Below are 19705 nucleotides of genomic sequence, written 5' to 3'. Positions count from 1 at the left end.
CTACCTGTAGCTCTCCAGCTGTTATCAGACTACAACTCCCGGCATGCCTTGCCCGATGTGTTCTGGGAGTTGTAGTGCGCTGTGTGCAGTAGTTATTGCTGTGTGTGCTGGTCCGTGTACATTACTCACCTGTCCCCTCTTCTCCTCCACAGAACACTGTAATGGAAGAGACTGCGATATGGGAGCAGCAGACAGTCACACTCCACAGGGTAAGTCATGGGTTAACTCCGCTCTGCGTAACTCAGGATACTGCCTGCCACTGGGAACAATAGACAAAAGCCAGATGTCAGGAAGCCAAAGAGAAGGAAATAGGTTTTGTCATTTTCCTTTTGTCCAAATCTCTTGTAAACTGTGTGTCATTGTCAGCTGGAGTGTAAAGTATGTGTCTGGCACTGCTGGTGTGCTGTGCTGGACGGCCAGGTGCCCGCAGTGCCGCTGCCCGCTGCTTCTTATGGTTGTACATGGCGCGCTCTTGTGTGTTGTGCTGTGGTCAGCTTTATGTGCTGTGATCCGGGCCCGTGCAGACACTTGTATGTACAGCTTTATATTACTATGTCTGAGCGCAGCACTGCCAGTGCAAGTGACTTCTCATGGCCGGGATGTGTGTCAGGGATGTCTCGTGAAAGATATTGGGCTGCCCCGGGACCATGTGCTGTGCTGGGTGACTGGGAGCTGTTCTAGATTGCATTGTTATTATTTACAGCACCATTCATTTCAAGGTCCTGTACATGAGAAGGGGTTTCATCCAAAATACACACATAAATTGCATTACACAAAGTAAGAATTATAGACTGGTACAGAAAAGAGGGCCCTGTCCCTGCAGGCCTGGTCTACAGGGTAAAGGAAACAGTACGTTGGGTAGGTTTACGGCATCTTCTGGTGGGGAGGTGTACCAAGGTCAGGCTGTAAGCCTTCTTCACGGGATGGGTTTTCAAGTATTGTCTAAAAGTTCTGAATGTAGTGGATAATCTGCGCATTATTCCAGAGGATGGGGGGATGCTCAGGAGACGTTTTATAGACTATTTAGGTGAGAAGCGAATTAGTGTGGCGAAGAGAAGGTCTGGATATTACACGTTGGACTATATCGGGAGGTTAGTTCAGAGATATATAGAGACAATTTATGAATGGATTTGTCGGTCAGTCTTTATAGTTTTCAACTGGTAAGTTGGTGAATTGGGATCCAATGAATGAGTGGAGGAGGAGAGAGGAGGATTAGTGGGGGATGGTGAGGGCACGCACTGATATTTTAGTAGATTCAGAGTTGAGGAATAAACAGCACTGTTCTAAGTCAAGTTTTGTTTTTTAACACCATATGGCTGTTATACTTGCAGTATGGGCCAGAACTGTGCGTTACAGAAGCCTTGAGGCTCGTTCACACCAGCCTGTTATACAGACGTGTGCTCTCAAGTAAAACACAGCACACTGGCCAATAATCAATAAGGTTATGCAGATCAGTTGTTTTTCACCTGGACCAATGTTTGTGGAAAAAAATGAAATCACCGCTTGCTCTTTACGTTAACGTTTATTGTATGAGACTCACTTATTCAAGTCTATCAGTGTGCAAAAACATCAGATCTAATGCAGAAAATACAGTGGGTATAAATAAGTATTGAACACATCAGCAATTTTCTAAGTAAATATATTTCTAAAGGGGCTATTGATATGAATTTCTCACCAGATGTCAGTAACAACCCATCCAATCCACTAAATTTACAGATGTCTATTGTTCGAATTCTTTGGAAGTGTGATGTGTAATAATGAGAAATGAAAATACTATTGAACACTTTAGGCTATGTGCGCACGTTGCGTAAATACATGCAGTTACGCTGCGCTTTGTAGCGCAGCGTAACTGCATGCGTCCTGCGTCCCCTGCACAGTCTATGGAGATTGTGCAGGGGCCGTGCGCACGTGGCGTTTTAGAGCGCAGCGCTTTGGCTGCTGCCGAAGCGCTGCGTAAAAAGAAGTGACATGTCACTTCTTCCGTGCGCTTTGCCGGCAGCTCCTGCTCTGTCTATGGGAGGAGCTGCAGGCAGAGCGCATGGAATCGGCTTTTTTTTTTTTCACTACGGACATTTCTGCAGCTATTTAAAGCGCACATGTGCTCTTCAGATCGCTGCAGAAATTTCTGCAGTAACTGTACGCAATGTGCGCACATAGCCTAAGTGTTAAAAGCCATGAAAAGTCATTTCAGCTGAAATCTATTAGTGATTAGAAAGCAATCCTCCGTTATTGAAAAATATTATCTGGTTCAATAGCCTATAAAATGGTCTTTCATACCAAGGTGCAACACAAGAAACCTCTCATGATGGGTAAAACCAGTGAGCTATCGCTAGACCTTTGCAACTTTATTGTTGAAAACATACTAATTGCATTGGTTACAGAAGAACTTCTAAACTACTGAAGGCTCCAATGAGCACTGTTGAGGTCATAATCTGTAAGTGGAAAGAACCTATCACCTTAAACCAGCCATGACCAAGTGCTCCCCACTAGATTTCAGAGTGAAAAGTATTATCAGAGCAAATGTTGTCCAAGAGCCAAGAACCACCTGTGGAGAGCTACAGAAAGACCTGGAATCAGCAGGTACAATGCATTCAGCCTTGATAGCCTGTATGCATGCTCACCATGTAAGACTCCATTGCTGAACAAAAAGCATCTTCAAGAGCGCTTAAAGTTTGCTCAACAACATTTACACAAGCCTGAGCAATACTGGGAATGTAGTCTGGTCAGATAGTACCAAAATTGAGCTCTTTGGGTACCAATAATGCACACCATGTTTGGAGGCCAGAGGCACTGCATATCACCCCCAAACCACCATATCAACAGTGAAGTTTAGAGGTAGTGACATCATTGTGTGAGGCTGTTTTTCAGCGTACAGCATTGGAAAACTTCATATAATTGAAGGATCAATGAAGAAATTTACGGAGATATTCTTGATAAAAAAAAAAAAATAACCTGTAGCCATCTACCAGGTTGATGATGAAATGAGGGGTAACATTTCAACAAAACTATGATCCCAAACACACAGCCGAATAAACTCCCGAATGGTTTCAGAGAAAATGGCTGGCCCATATTAGCTGCTTTAATCACCTGACCTGAATCCAATAGAAAATTTATGGAAGGAACTGAAGCTCAGAATCCTTCAGGATTCGATGGGTGTTTGTGTGGAAGAATCGGCCAAAATCACACGAGCAATGCATGTGACTAATTTCTCCATACAGTAGACGCCTGAGAGCTGTCATCACTGACAAAAGCTTTTGTATGAGGTATTAAAGTACCACTCCTGTGTTTACCCCCCCCCCCCAGCTCTGGAGTGGAGCTTTAAATGTAAGCCCCCAGCCATATTCTTGCTTTCTGGTGGCTTCATCCTTCTTGTGTGCTGCTCCTGTCCCATGTTGCCATCTTGTGCCTGTAACTTCTGACAGGCCAGAAATTACATAACAATATATCAGTGCAACTCTATGTGGGCCATAATGAGGCTCTCATAAGGATGCATTGAGTTGTGACATCCGGCCTGCTCCATGGAACCGTTTAGAAGTCGTCAGGTCACAGATCATCGGAGACTGACAGGAGCGACGCTTGAAAAAGGCAAAGACTGCGGCAAAAGTATAAGATGGGGCGCAGAGACTTACATTGAAAGCACTACTGTGCAGGGCTGGTTAGAGTTTGTCAGTAGCATGATTAGAAATGTATTTACTTAGAAAATTGTTGACGCGTTCAATACTTATTTCACCCATGGTATGTATTGCATCTGATTTTACATATACAATGTCATTAACCTAGGAAACTATTTGATCATGTGCATCTTAACCCCTTCATGACATTGGATGTACCTTTATGTCCAAAGCAGTGTTTGTCCCTTTAATGCAGACTTGTGTGGCGAGCCTGCATTGTTCCCTGCACATATCAGCTGATCAGATCAGCAGACGTGCAGCTAACAGTTAACTAGTTAAATTCTGCTTTCAGTCTCTGACAAAGGGATTTAACACGCTCCGGCAAGGATTGTGCCTTTCCCCGCCACCATCGGCAGCCCCGAGATGCACTCACGGGGCACCGGTGGGTTGTCATCATGACAGCCGGATGTCAGCTGAGGATCTATGTTGCGGTCATGATGAGTTCCTGTGAATGCCAGCTAAGTGCCAGCATTCACAGGCGATCAGCATTTCTGCTGTTCAGAGGGATGCGGAAACATTTCTCTGATTTATATAGGATATCCAGGCGGCACTCAAAATTGCAGGTGCTCGGTCAAGGGATGGCACGCCCAAATAATATATGAACATAAGACCAGCACTCCAAAACTTGCAGTAATCTTTAGGATTTAATCCATGGAAGCACAGTACAAACAAACAGAACGCGTTTTCGGCTACACCTTTAGGCTAGGGCCCCACTTTGCGTTCTCCTACTTGCAGTTTAGAACGCACGTTTTTGCCTTAATTGATTTATCCAAAGTTGCCTTTTTCTGAAATTTAGCGCTGAAGACGCATGCGTATTTCCCGCGTTTTAGCTGCGTTTTCAGCGCTTTTTACCTGCTTTTCCACTTGCGTTTGGAAAGATGCGTTTTGAACATCAAGACACTGCTAAATAAAGTTTAAGCAGTCAAACAGAATGGAAAAAAGTTAAATCTATAATATAAAGTAAAATAATGGAAATATATTTATATCATTAATTTTTTGCGTTAATTCGATATTTAAGGAAAAATTTGCAATAAATTAATAATTTTTTTAATTTTATTGGTCGGACTATGTGTGTTTGTAAAGGGACATATGAAATCAGTATGTTGATGTCCAAAAAACATGCGTTTTTGAAGTTCTTGGTTTTTGCCATTTCTCACTGACTTCAATGTTATCAAAACTGACCGAAAATGGCAAAAACAATTGACATGTTGCTTCTTTGAACGCATGGTTTTTGCCACAAAATATGCAAATTCGCAGATGCGATTACAAACGCAAAGTGGGGTTGGAAAAATCACATTTGCGATTGATTTTAATGGGAAATGGAAACGCAAGCACTTTGGCAGGAAAAAGGTGCTTCTCAAAACGGACCAAAAAAGCACCTGAAACACAGGTGGAAACGCAAAATGGGGCCTTAGCCTTAGACAGCCTCCTAAGGACACTAGTAAAATTATTTTTTTTCTTTTTTAAAAATAAAAAATAAATTATATATATATATATATATATATATATATATATATATATATATATATATATATATATATATATATATATATATATATATATATATACACACAGTGCATTACGAAAGTATTCAGTTCCCTTTAATTTTTCAACCTTTTCCCACATTTCAGGCTTCAATCATAAAGATAAAATTTTAATGTTATGAAGAATCAACAAGTGGGACTCCATTATGAAGTAGAACATAATTTATTGCTTTATTTAAACTTTTAAAAAGAAATATATAACTGAAAAGTGAGGCGTGCATTATTATTCATTCCCTTTAAGTTAATACTTTGTAGTGCCACCTTTTGCTGTGATTATAGCTGCAAGTCTCTTGGGGTACGTCTCTATCATTTTTGCACATCGAAAGACTGAAATTCTTGCCCATTCTTCCTTTACAATCAGCTGGAGCTGAGTGAGGTTGGATGGAGAGCGTTTGTAAACAGCAGTTTTCAGCTCTTTCCACAAATTCTCAATTGGATTCAGGTCTGGACTTTGACTTGGCCATTCTAACACCTGGATACGTTTGTGAACCATTCCATTGTAGATTTTTGCTTTATGTTTGGGATCATTGTCTTGTTGGAAGACAAATTTCTGTCCCAGTCTTGGGTCTTTTGCAGACTCCAACAGGTTTTCTTCAAGAATGGTCCTGTATTTGGCTCCATCCATCTTCCCATCAATTTTAACAATCTTCCCTGTCCCTGCTGAAGAAAAGCAGGCCCAAACCATGATGCTGCCACCACCATGTTTGACAGTGGGGATGGTGTGTTCAGGGTGATGAGCTGTGTTGCTTTTACGCCAAACATATCGTTTGGCATTGTGCCCAAATAGTTTGATTTTGGTTTCATCTGACCAGAGCACCTTCTTCCACATGTTTGGTGTGTCTCCCAGGTGGCTTGTGGTAAACTTTAAACACCACTTTTTATGGATATCTTTGAGAAATGGCTTTCTTCTTGCCACCCTTCCATAAAGGCAGATTTGTGCAGTGAACGACTGATTGTTGTCCTATGGACAGACTCTCCCACCTCAGCTGTAGATCTCTGCAGTTCATCCAGAGTGATCATGGGCCTCTTGGCTGCATCTCTGAGCAGTCTTCTCCTTGTTTCAGATGAAAGTTTGCATGGACGGCCGGGTCTTGGTAGGTTTGCAGTGGTATGATACTCCTTCTATTTCGATATGACCGCTTGCACAGTGCTCCTTGGGATGTTTAAAGTTGTGGAAATCTTTTTGTAACCACATCTGGCTTTAAACTTCTCCACGACAGTATTTTCGTTAGCCTTAATCTGGCCTTTTGTTTTTAAATCCGTTGCTTAAACTTTTTCTTTGTGTGTGTTAAAGATCTTCTATAGGCGCCATTGGCCCACAGTGAGTAGTTTTTTAACATTGAAAATTCATAACCATATATAGGGGGGGTATGATGTAAAATGTGACAAGGAAGCATAGGCTTTATAGTGAGCCAATCTATGCCAGCCCCTAATTTATGCCACTTCATTGGCATCATTATTGTAAACTTTAGGCCAGAGGCCCCACTTCTTAAGTGAAGCACAGCCACCTTTTTAGAAAAATGTTGAGGGGTAAAAATTCAAAATGTTTACAGATTGCAGAACAAATAAAGTGCCTCTTTCCTCCAGACATCTTGATGAAATGGTGTGATAAATGGCCCCCATAGTGTAGTTAATTCCAGAGCCTTCTGAGTATTTCCATCTGTGCCGAAACCCTGCTAGACTGGTGCAGTAATGGGGCTGCCTCTCATGTAGCGTTAGTGAATCATTAGACCAGGCTCATTCATGAAATATATATAATATGGTCACTTCTGAAAACCTGTCACACAGATCAATGCAGCTGGTCCTGGGAGGGCGGGTAACACGTCTTTACTATTTTAACTTGGAAGCAGATAGTTGGGAAAACCTATTCTCTCATCGCATGTCTTCAGTGTTATGACATTTGTGCTACATTGTCTTGCGTGATAAAATTGTTCGTTTGGATAAATGTAACTTTGTGTGATCTAACTGAGAAAATGGCCTCAATGTCATCTGTTCCACACATATACATTCGAGATTACTGACGCACACTGCAAATGCAGGAAACTTCCAGCCGACCAGTGTTTGGAGAGAAAGAAGGCCGTTCTCTCACTGCACCACCATATATATATCTGCATCTATGAATGTGCGAACAACAATGTCCTTATTGCCCAAAATAACTACGGTAATCTCACTGCAGCTCTAATCTTGTTAACTTAAAGATGGATGGTGTGTGATTGAAGGGATTGTTTGTTTGTTTTTTTTTTTACTGTTTTGGTGAAGGAGCTATTTTTTGTTTGCTGTTGGGATTTTGTGTTACAGAATTATGGGGTCAGTCTTATAGTTTGTCCTCTAGGCATGAGCTCCAAGTTGGTGCTCCATTTGTTTTATTTTTCATCCAAAATTGTTTTTAAGCCTTATTGGAAAATTGATTTGTTTAAAGAGGACCTGGCATGTCTGTAAATACTTGTATTCATTATGAAAAAAATCCAGAGTGCTGATTATACTATCGGTGGATGCCGCAGTCTTCATACAGCGCTTGATCATCCTGATGCCAGTGAAACAAGTCTGCACACTGATGGTCGCCTGACCGAAACTTATATTGTTATACATGGGTATGTAGGAGGGCATAGGCTGGATTGTTATACATGGGTATGTAGGAGGGCATAGGCTGGATTGTTATACATGGGTATGTAGGAGGGCATAGGCTGGATTGTTATACATGGGTATGTAGGAGGGCATAGGCTGGATTGTTATACATGGGTATGTAGGAGGGCATAGGCTGGATTGTTATACATGGGAATGTAGGAGGGCATAGGCTGGATTGTTATACATGGGAATGTAGGAGGGCATAGGCTGGATTGAAACCCCCTGTTTGTTTTGCCACAGCAAAGAGTGGATCCCAGAGCTGTATCCATATTCATTTATACATAATATCTCACTGATCCACTCTTGGCTTTGGCAAAACAGTGGCATCAAAAACTGTTAGGCTATGTTAGGCTGCTTTCACACTACGTTTTTTTTTAACATGCGTCATGAACTTTTTTTGCTGCAAAAGCTGATCCTGTTTTTGCAAAGAAAAACTCATGCAAACGCATGTGTTATTTTACAGGATCCTGTCACTTGAAGTTTATGGGCGGGCATTGGAGTCATGTGATCGGGAGTGAGGGGAACTGAACGTGATAGACTGGGAGCCGGCATCTGACAGCTGCGGTAAGCTGTAACTAAGGTAAATATCAGGTAACTAAGTGAAGTGTTTTGCTTGAATACCCGATATTTACCTTGGTTACGAGCCCGCAGCTGCTAGGAGCCGGCTCCCTGCACATGTAACCAAGGTAAACATCGGGTAACTAAGAAGCGCTTTGCTTGATTACCCGATATTTACCTTGGTTATGAGCGTCCGCCGCTCTCGGGCAGGGCAGAAAGGGAGGGGGAGAGACAGAGACTGATCACGACGGCTGGTTTCTGTGCATGCTCAGTAGAGCAAGCAGGATCCTGTCTATCAGCATGCCAGCGTTCACATGTGTTTGCATGCTGTTTAGACAGGATCCACAGGATCCAGTGACTTGCAGTATTTGGACGCAGCTCAAAAACGCTACAAGTAGCGTTTTTGAAAAAAGTTAAAGTGCAAGTTGCTGGATCCTCACTATAACGCACGCAAACGCATGTGAACGCATGTTTACGTGAGTCGTTTGCAAATGCATTGAAATGAAAACGCATTTGCACTTGATCCGTTTTTGCGTTAAAAATTACAAAAACGTAGTGTGAAAGCAGCCTAAGAGGAACAGAAAAATGGAGCTCCTGAAAAAATAATCTGATCCATCTAATGAATGGCAGTTCTTTAAATAAAAGCTTACCTGCGTAAGATATGTTGGCTTCGTCTCAGTAGCAGTGTGCAGAAGTTTTATGTCTGTAGTGGTGTCCTGAAGAGTTAAATTAATATTTGCTTTTGTATTCATTTTTTTTCTTTTACCATTTATGTAGAGTACGGTTGGTCCTAGACAGCTGAAACCTATTGTAAAACCTTCCAAAGTGCCGGGGTTATTCATGTTACAGAACTGGGACAGATTTCTCCAATTGTTTAGCCGTAAATGTAATATTTGCTTCTGTGTACATAGTATACGGAGTATCTTGAGAACAGTTGGCCCTAGAGAGTTGAAACGCTCTCTAAACCCTTGAGAAGTGCCTAATTTAGCTAAATGATACATGTTGAGCAGATTGGTCCAGTCGATTGGCCGTGCATAAAGAACAGACTACAAAAATGTTTTGTTTTTTTTTGTGATTGAAAATGGCATCAATTACCACAAGACCAAAAAAAGAATAGGGACTAAAGGCTGCTTTACATGCAGCGACATGGCTAGCGATGACGCTGGTGAAGGCACCCGCCCCCGTCGGTTGTGCGTCACGGGCAAATTGCTGCCCGTGGCGCACAACATCTATAACACATACTTAACTTCCTAGCGACGTCGCTGCGGCCAGCAAACCGCATCCTTTCTAAGGGGGCGATTCGTACGGCGCCGCTAAGCGGCCGCTTAATAGAAGCGTAGGGGCGGAGATGAGCGGCCGTAGCATCCCGCCCACCTCCTTCCTTCCTTGTTGGAGGACGCAGGTACTATGTTGTTCCTCGTTCCTGTGGTGTCACGCAAACGACGTCGCTAATGAGACCAGATGTGCATCACGAATTCTGTGACCCCCAGCGACATCTCGTTAGCGATGTCGTTGCGTGTAAAGCCCCCTTAAGGGTCTGTGCGCACTGGGAAAATGTTTAAGTAAATTATGCACCAAAAACGCACCCAAAATCCACATGCGGTTTTTCCGCGGGTTGGTTCCTCTGTTTTAACCATTATTTAATGGCAAAACCGCAGGTAAATGCGGAAAAGTGACATGCTACTTTTTGCTGCAGAAATTCTGCAGCAAAACCTGTAGGGCAAAAAAAACCAAAAACGCAGTGTGCGCACAGCATTTTGAATTTCTCATAGATTTTGCTGGGGAAGGACTGCAGGAAGGTTATGCACAAAAACTGCACCTTTTCTGCAGCAAAAACCACGGCAAATCCGCAGCAAAAAAACGCAGTGTGTGCACAAGGCCTAAAAAAATATTACACATGATGAATACAGGCCCTTTGTCTTTTGTGTAAGTGGTGCTAGAAATTGTTTACTATTACAGAAAATGTGCATCACTAAGTCCTGCAATAAGGCTATGTGCCCACGGGGAAAGTGTCCTGCGGTTATATCTGCAGGATCTCCCAGAAAACCGCAGCACAACTTTATCTGTTTCCATGCTGCGGTTTATTTGCGGAATGTCCTCCGGATATGGTGCGGTGATTCTGCATTGAGGATACAGTACCATGGCTTCGGCACTGCCTCCTCAATGCAGAACAAGTGCTGAGTGATCGGGGAGTTCATACTTACCTCCGTCACTCAGAACTTCTCTCCGTCTCCGGCCGTGTCTGCACTGTGCAGGAGAAGGTGGGCGGGCCTGAACTAGCTCCGGCTGTCACATGACTGGAGCAGGCCCCGCCCACCTCCCCCTTCCTGCTCCTGTGCACCGAGGGAAAATGACCGGGTGTCTATCAAGGCAGGTAAGTATGGGACCAAGGCAGGGTATTTCCGCAGGTAATGCCGCAGGAATAATTGACATGCAATTATGTGCGGCTGCAGGATATCCGCAGTATATTCCGCAACCGCACATTCCGCAACGTAGACACAGCACTCCCCATTTCCCATAGGATAACATGGGGGGAGTGTCTGTACATGCTGAAACCTGCCGATGTATCTGGAAAATCCAGATAAATCTGCAGGTTTTCCGCGGCAAAATACGCAGTAGCAAGCTCCCGTGGGCACAGGGCCGAAGTCTATTTTTTGTTAACCCTTCAAGCGATTGATTTTTTTTTTTTTCCTGGCACAAGGTTCATTTTTTGGGTGACAACAGAAACTGCAGCGTGTGCACATTCCCTTATACTCCACAATCGCTGTGTTCAGCTGCTGCCAGCCTAGCTCCAATCCAGCTGTTGCCTTACAATACATTTATATCAGCAATCAGACTAATTAAAGCTAACATCCCATTGAAGGACTATGTAAAGAGGTAAAAAAAATTGTAAAAAATGTTTTTAAAAACCACAAAAAAGGAAAACCTATTACCAATAAGTGCATATATAAGGTATCGCAACATCTGCAACAACCTGACCTATAAAACAATCACCATAAAAAAAGTGGCAAAAAAACTGCTTTTTCGTTAAACCGCCAAACAAAAAGTGAAATAAAATGCGATCAGCAAGACAAATGTTATAGCTGAAAACTTAAATTGAACCAATCCCCAGGATTGTTGTATATAACTTAAAGCCAGTGCTATACTGGCACTATCAGGCTGATTCTATACATACCTGTCGTGGTCAGCTCGGATGTTTAGGTTTTGAAATCCAAGAAAGTTAAAGTTTATAAAATCATCAGCTTCCTGAGTGACAGCAGCTGAGGATCTGGGGGGGTATTCATAGTTATCCCGTCCCCCCGATTCACTTTGTCACTTGCAGGACCTGTCAGGTCATACACATGTGACCTGGTATCCAGCTTTGTTGGCTGAGGCCCGCGCCTTCTGTCACATGGGTATGACCTCACACAGGTCCTGCTATAGACAGTGAATTGTTTGTATAATACTTATGCTAATTGTAGCAAGGGGAGGGGATAACTATGAATATACTATCTGATCCTCAGCTGCTGTCACTCAGGAAGCTGATGATTTTATAAAATTTACTTTCTTGGATTTCAAAACCTAAACATCCGAGCTGACAACTACAGGTATGTATAGAATCAGCCTGATAGTGCCAGTATAGGACTGGCTTTAGGCGAAAATCCTGGTGATTGGTTCCCTTTAATCTTGTCCATCAAGAAACAAGCAGCCAAAATGTGTTAGCTCTAGAATAAAGCTATGCAAAATCAATTCTTTATTTTATAGGGGGAAAAAAAAAAAAGTTTTTGTGCAAAACAAAAAAAAGTGTCGCTATAATAGAGCTGACCTGAATAATAAAGCTGTCTTATCACTTTACCAGATGCGGAATGGCATAAAAAACCCCCCACAAAAACCTAATTCCTGAATTGCATGTTTTTGTTCATTCTGTCTAATAAAAATCAGAATAGGAAGGAATCAGAAAAAATGTGCCAGAAAATGGTACCAATAAAAACGTCAACTTGTTCCATCAAAACCAAGCCATCTCATGACTTTCAACTGAATCCTGAAGAATTATAGGTCTTAAAATATGGCAATGCAAAAACTGTGTTTTTGTTTAAAAAAAAAAAGTTTTGTGTGATAGCACCCAAACATTAAACCTATATAAATCTGGTATCGCTTTAATCACACCAACCTGACGAATAAAGCAGTCTAATCTCTTATACTGCACAAGGAACAGCATAAAAAAGAAATAAATCTAATTCTTGACCTGTTGTTGATTTTGTTCTTTCTTCCTCCCAAAAATAGCAGTAAGGCTTGGCTCGTATTTATCCTGCGCTCTAGGCTTTAGCGCTTACATGGGTTTTCTAGTACTTGTTTTGAAATATATGATTCAGACAGAACCCCTCATTGAGCATTCACTATGAGGTAGAGTGAGTTACAGTGGACTCTGCCTGGCCTATGATCCAGCAGTGTCCTTCGTTTTGGGTGTGCACAAAATCATGGTCAGCCACAGGTTTGTGCACCTTTCTGAGGAGCTGAACACCCCTGAACACAGAGCAAACGGAGTCTGGAGTAACTCCTCCTGCCTCATTAGTGCATGGACCCGTCGGGTTTCATCTGAATCACGTGTTTCAGATATTGAGATAGAATCCCCGATGTAAGTTCTCAGTGTAAAGCACTGGATAGATGTAATCTGATGCAAAATGTTTTTAATGATAAAAGTGCAATTATTAGTTCTTCACCACAGTATGGCATACTATTCTGTGACAAACCTGGGGTGTCAATATTCTCACTGCATCACTAGATCTAGTCACTGAGGGGTGCAGTTTGTAAAATGTGCTTACTTATAGAGGGTTATGATGTCACTTTGGCAGAGCCTCTGAGGTGCCAGAACATGACCATTCCTTCAAAATCTGATTTATCAGCAAGTACCCGCCCATAATCTCGTGAGCGCGCAAACCTCACCAGCGGTCAGACACACTGTGCTCAGGGTAGTGCTAGACTGTATGGGCTGCTTCCAGGGATGACGTTCCTTTTGTCACGTGATAGTATTTTGAACACGCCCCTATCACGTGACAAAAGGGACAGTCTAGCATCTACACTGAGCACAGTGTGACCGCTGGTGAGGTTTGCGCGCTCACGAGATTATGGGTGGGTACTTGCTGATAACAATCACAGCCCCGCCCATAATCACTTGTCTGCTCACACGTCACCAGCGGTCACACTGCTCAGTCCCGTGAGACTGGCACTGGGCATGCGCGGGGATGGCTGGAGCAGTGGGCGGTGCATCAGCTATGGAAAGGAGCGATGGGGGGCGGCATACAGGACCAGGAGGCAGAATAACGGACGGCAGAGAGCCCGCCCCCGTGTCACATTTACACTATCTGAATACAAAAAGGTACCACTTTATAAAGCCTTTATTTTGGTCTCACATGGGGCACAATAATAACAGGGACCTTTCTAGAATGCAGCCCAGGAGCTGCAGAGGGGGAATCTTTTAGGTTTTGGGCGAAATTTCTGCTGACAGGTTCCCTTTAAATGGGATGTGGTTCCTAAAAAAAAAAATTGTGTTGGAAAGAAATTGCTTTTACCCTTCTAACTTCCTTAAAAAAAAAATAATTCCAAAATGGTGCTGATGTAAAGTAGACACGGGGGGAATGTTGTCTAGTAATTATTTTGCATGACCTACGGTAACTCTGGTTTTAGGGCATAAAAATATAAAAGTTTGATTAACTAATATTTAAATATTTTCACTATCCAATATTTTCACAAATAAACACCTAAAAATCATCCTAAATTTACCGATATCATAAAGTACAATGTTTCACAAATAAACAGTCTTAGAATCACTGGGATGTGTTGAAGCGTTGCAGTTATTACCACATAAAGCGACACTGGTCAGAATTGTAATATTTCACCTGGTCAGGAAAGTGAAACCTGGCTGCGAGGAGGCGGTGAAGGCGCTATTGTGAGGATTACTAGTTACAACTTTTAGTAAAATATAATTAAAAAAATCTTGAAAGAGGTCCCCAAAAACTTCAAGGGACTGTATTTAAAAACATGACTGATTTCTTCCCCAAATTGTGCCACACCTGTCCACAATTTGCTTTTGGTATAGCAGATTAACTCTAGTGACAGTGATGGGGTCCGCTATACCACACATATCCTGTGCAGCCGTCTTACTTAAGGCACCTATTGCAAATCTGGATTCCTTTTTTATTTAAAGGACTTGTCTGAAACCATTTTATTTTTTTACTTTGGGCCAAAGAACTAACAGGCAGATAGTTGCTAATTACCTGCCTGTTCTACTCAATGCAGATCTCTGCCATCATAGACCGCACCTGCCGGCGATTCCACTGACATTACGTCGACAGAGCAGCGCCTTCTCGTTCACTCTGCGGGGAGCCAGCTGTCAATCATGCCTCTTTGACCCAGCAGCCTGGAATAGGAAGTGCCGCTCTGTTACCGTGAGCCGCAGTGGTCCCTGACCGCATTGAGCCGATGCCGGGTCGTTAGCAACTACCTACCTGTTAGTTATTAAGCCCATAGTTAAATTAAATTGTCCTGGATAACCCTTTTTAATTAATGAATGGGCAGCTCCAGATTGGTGGTTTTATTGAATATAAGCTGCTGTCAGAGCTGCTCAGTTCTCCTAATGCCCCTTGAAAGTGCCTGACTTTCTTTGGGGGTCGTTAGAAGGGGAATCTTCTGAGATGTGAAATCCAGGTATACAGCGCTGTATCCCTCAGCTCTCCCAGTGAGAATGAGATCTTGAATGAGAATGAGATGTGCAAACCTATTTGTATACCTATTATTTGGTTTACATTGTAACAGGAAATTTTGAAAACTTTGGGGCCACAATGTAACTGGTCATGGATATGAGCCAGCTGCAGCCCCTAAAGAGGACATTTTAATGATCTAAATACAACCCCAATTCCCCCAAAAAGTTATGAAGGTTGCTTAAAATGTTAAGAAAACAAATACAATGGTTTGGAAAGCTCTCGTAGCCACATTTTATTCTCAATAGAACAGAAAACACAAATCAGAAGTTGAATGTTTTTTAAAATTGGATGCATTTTGGATGTGTTTTGTAAGCAGTAGGTTTTCCCTGTGTCCAAAATGCTGCTTTGTACAGTACAAGCGCAGTGGATGGGATTTATAGCAATCCCATGCCCACTGTGCTTCTTTTAGATGCAGCGTAAACTGACATGTGGAGCTGCTTTCCAAGCCACTGCATTTCAATTTATGCTTGCGGAGACGCGAGTGTTTTCAGAGGGACAACACAGTGAAAATTTGCTGTGCCCAGAACTCTGTGGGCGCGGACCCTGCGCTCTCCGGCTGAGAACACAAGCATCTCCGGGAGAGGAATTACACTGCGTCTACAATGCATGTGCGCATGATGGGCATGTACCTGAACTCCTTTACAAATTGATGGCAGCAACCACATTGCAAAAAAAAAAAAGTTGGGACAGGGCCTGTCTACCCTTGTGTATTATCTCCTCTTCTTTTTACAATAGTCTATAAGTGTCTGGGAAATTAGAGCAATTGCTGGATGTTTGGGTGAAGAAGGTTGTCCCGTTCTTATCTGATGTAGGACTCTATCTGCTCCACAGTCCTGGGTCTTTGCTGGATTTTTAATTTCAGAATGCACCAAATGTTTTGTATTGGTGAAAGGTCTGGACTGCAGCCAGTTATACACCTGAGCTCTTCTGTGAAGCCGTGATGTAGTGATGGAGGCATTATATGGTTTTGTATTTTCTTGCTGAATTATACAAGACCTTCCCTGGAATAGACAGATATTTCACACATCAGGTTTTTCCCATCAAGCGCAATCCGGAAAAAAACTATTAAAACGGATCCGGTACCACATTCGTTTTATCCCCATTGATTTGTATTCTCGCCGGATTGTGCCTGATGACCTTGCGTTGCATCCGGCTTTTTCCGGATGCAGCTTAATTAATGAATGCGGTGGCCACATGGAACGTTTCATGCAACGTTTTTTGTCTCCTAAAAAAAAACGCACAGCGCCAGGTGCGGCGCTGTGCGGCATGGTGCATAATGAAAGTCTAAGCACGCTGAATCCGGTGGCATGCATCAAATGCCAGAAGCCTGTACTGGATTCGGTTTTTACTTCTGAGCATGCCCAGAAGTGATTCTCTGTCCTAAGAAAATCAGTGCGAGTGGAGTGCGATAAAACATCGCGTTCCACTCGGACCAATTCTAGCCTGTGTGTTGGCACACATGAGCAATTATTTTCTCAGCCCTAATCGGACCGAGAAAACAATCGCAGCATGCTGCAACTGTAATGCGAGACTCTTTTTCTCTCGCACCCATTCAAGTGAATGGGGCGAGAGAAAAATCGCACTGTACTTGCGGTACACCGGTGTACCATGCATGCAGAGCGAGAGTCGCAATAGCCGGTTACAGATGAGAGCGGGAGATAAATCCCACCTTCCCCTCCTCCGTGCCAGCCCGCCCCTCCTGAGAGCCTGCCCGCCCCCCGCAGCTGTGGTCCGCTCGCATGGTCGGACCGCAGACACAGGGACACTAGTATGACACTCTGCTCCTGCTGTGCTGCCAGCACGAGCCGAGTGTCATGCGAGCATCGCAGTAGTGCCCCGTGTGGCCGCAGCCTCTCCCTCTCTCTCCCTCACACTCATTCACTCTCACCCACTCACCGATCACGGACGCGGTTCTGCACGGCTGTCACACTGCTGGCGGCTTCTCCTGATTTAAAAATGACGGCCGCCCATTATTCAATCTTGTATACCCTGCTTTCCCCGCCCCTCGGCGCCTATGATTGGTTGCTGTCATCAGCGACACGCCCCCACGCTGATTCACAGCTGTCTCACTGCAACCAATCACAGCCGCCAGTGGGCGGGTCTATATCTTGCAGTAAAATAAATAAATAAATTAAAAAATGGCATGCGCCCTCCCCCAATTTTGATACCAGCCAGGGTAAAGCCACACGGCTGAAGGCTGGTATTCTCAGGATGGGGAGCTCCACGTTATGGGCAGCCCCCCAGCCTAACAATATCAGCCAGCAGCCGCCCGGAATTGCCACATGCATTAGATGCGACAGTCCTGGGACTCTACCCGGCTCATCCCGAATTGCCCTGGTGTGGTGGCAATCGGGGTAATAAGGGGTTAATCATGGGAGGCGTCTGAGACACCCCCAATGATTAACCTGTAAGTGAAAGTAAATAAACAAATACACCCAAAAAAATACTTTATTTGGAATAAAGGACAAAAAAAACACCCTCTTTAACCATTTTTTTAAAATCCCCCAAATACCCCTCCTGGTCCGACGTAATCCACAGAGGTCCCACGACGCTTTCAGCTCTGCTACATGAAGCTGACAGGAGCGGCCGTGGAACACCGCCGCTCTCTCAGCTCCACGCATCAGAGATGCAAGATACGGTGTCTGTGCTCTCCATACATTTTTTTAGCAGTTTGATCCATCTGACCAAATAACTGTTTTCTATTCAGTCCATTTTAGATGAGCTCTGGCCAATGGAGCGCCAGTTATCTTTCTAGCTTTTTGTTGAGATGTGTTGCTGTCCTTGATTTTTTTTTTTTTAAGTAATTTATTCCAGATTGAATGGAAAAAAATTCTAAAGCCCGCTTTACACGCTACAATATATCTTACGATGTGTCGGCGGGGTCACGTCGTAAGTGACGCACATCCGGCATCGTGAGTTACATTGCATTGTGTGACAGGTACGTGCGATTGCGATTGAATGGTAAAACGTTCATCACATGCACGTCGTTCATTTCTCATGAATTGAACGTGCGGTTGTGCAGTGTTCCTGAGGCAGCACACATTGCAGTGTGTGACACCCCGGGAACATTGAACGACAGCTTACCTCCGTCTGCGGCTCCCGGCCCACAATGCGGAAGGAAGGAGGTGGGCGGGATGTTTACGTCCCGCTCATCTCCGCCCATCCGCTTCTATTGGCCGGCTGCCGCGTGACGCCGAACGTCCCTCCCACTCCAGGAAGTGGACGTTCGCCGCCCACATCGAGGTCGAATGGACGGGTAAGTACGTGTGACGGGGGGTAATCGTTTGTGCAGCACATTCAACAAATTGAACATGCCACACGTACGATGGGGGCGTTGCAAATAGCATACAAGATCGTATGCGAAATTGCAACGTCTAAAGCAGGCTTTACTTTCAACTTCTGATCTGTGTCCTATGTTCAGTGGTGAATAAAATATGGTCATGAAAGATTTCCAAACCATTGCATGCTTTACATTTCACACTGCGTGCCAACTTTTTTGGAATCATGGTTGTATTATGTAACACTAGAACTGGCTACTTGGATTCTAGAATTTTTCCAGATTTGTGGAAGACGTTTTATTGCTTTTATAGCGACATGAGTTGTAGAAGCTTTTCTTTGTCGCTCCATTGGGAGACCCAGACAATTGGGTGTATAGCTATTGCCTCCGGAGGCCACACAAAGTATTACACTTAAAAGTGTAAGGCCCCTCCCCTTCTGGCTATACACCCCCAGTGGGATCACTGGCTCACCAGTTTTTGTGCTTTGTGCGAAGGAGGCAACACATCCACGCATAGCTCCACTTTTTAGTCAGCAGCAGCTGCTGACTATGTCGGATGGAAGAAAAGAGGACACATATAGTGTCCCCAGCATGCTCCCTTCTCACCCCACTGTATGTCGGAGGTGTTTGTAAGGTTGAGGTACCCATTGCGGGTACGGCGGCAGGAGCCCACATGCTGATTCCTTCCCCATCCCTTTTTACAGGGCTCTGGGTGAAGTGGGATTTACCGGTCTCCAGGCACTGAGACCGTGCTCCATCTACAGCCCCTGGAGAAGATGCTGGATGGAGCGGAGTACATCAGGGACATGGCCCTGCTTCCTCAAGGTACTCTGTGTCCCCGTGCATTTGGCGCTCACACCGCAGCATGCTGGGTGTTGTAGTGCGCCGGGGGACATCAGCGCTGCGGCGCCTGTGCCATGGCCTCATTCAGCTTCGCTGAAGCAGGCTCACTTATGGGAACTGGTCGCGCCGGCCGCTGGGACTGCGGCGCGGCTGGCACTTGTAGTGCGCCGGGGACTTCAGCGCGGCCTGCGCTTTTACGGCGGCCGCGCTGATAACTAGAGTCCCCGGCTTTTGCGGCCTGCTTCCGTTCGTTCCCGCCCCCAGACCTGCCAGTCAGGAGAGGGGCGGGACGCTGGCCACTTCCAGGAATCGGTCGCGCCGGCCGCTGGCAGCGGCGCGGCTGGCACTTGTGGTGCGCCGGGGACTTCAGCGCGGCCCGCGCTTTTACGGCGGCCGCGCTGATAACTAGAGTCCCCGGCTTTTGCGGCCTGCTTCCGTTCGTTCCCG

General features: G+C 44.3%; 1 protein-coding gene across 18 annotated transcripts in view; it reads left to right on the top strand.

The window, feature by feature from the left end:
* The window catches only part of TJP1 (tight junction protein 1), a 739774-nt gene that overhangs the window by 585259 nt on the left and 134810 nt on the right, over positions 1 to 19705 (top strand). For all 18 annotated transcript variants that reach the window (XM_075345691.1, XM_075345702.1, XM_075345705.1 and 15 more), the window contains one exon: positions 153 to 209. In XM_075345691.1, the coding sequence (XP_075201806.1) occupies positions 153 to 209 (57 nt within the window). The remainder of the gene's footprint in view (positions 1 to 152; positions 210 to 19705) is intronic.

This window comes from Anomaloglossus baeobatrachus, chromosome 4, assembly GCF_048569485.1.
Source record: "Anomaloglossus baeobatrachus isolate aAnoBae1 chromosome 4, aAnoBae1.hap1, whole genome shotgun sequence".
Lineage (NCBI taxonomy): Eukaryota > Metazoa > Chordata > Amphibia > Anura > Aromobatidae > Anomaloglossus > Anomaloglossus baeobatrachus.
The sequence above is the reverse complement of the archived record's forward strand: the minus strand, read 5'-3'. Positions and strand labels throughout refer to the sequence as shown.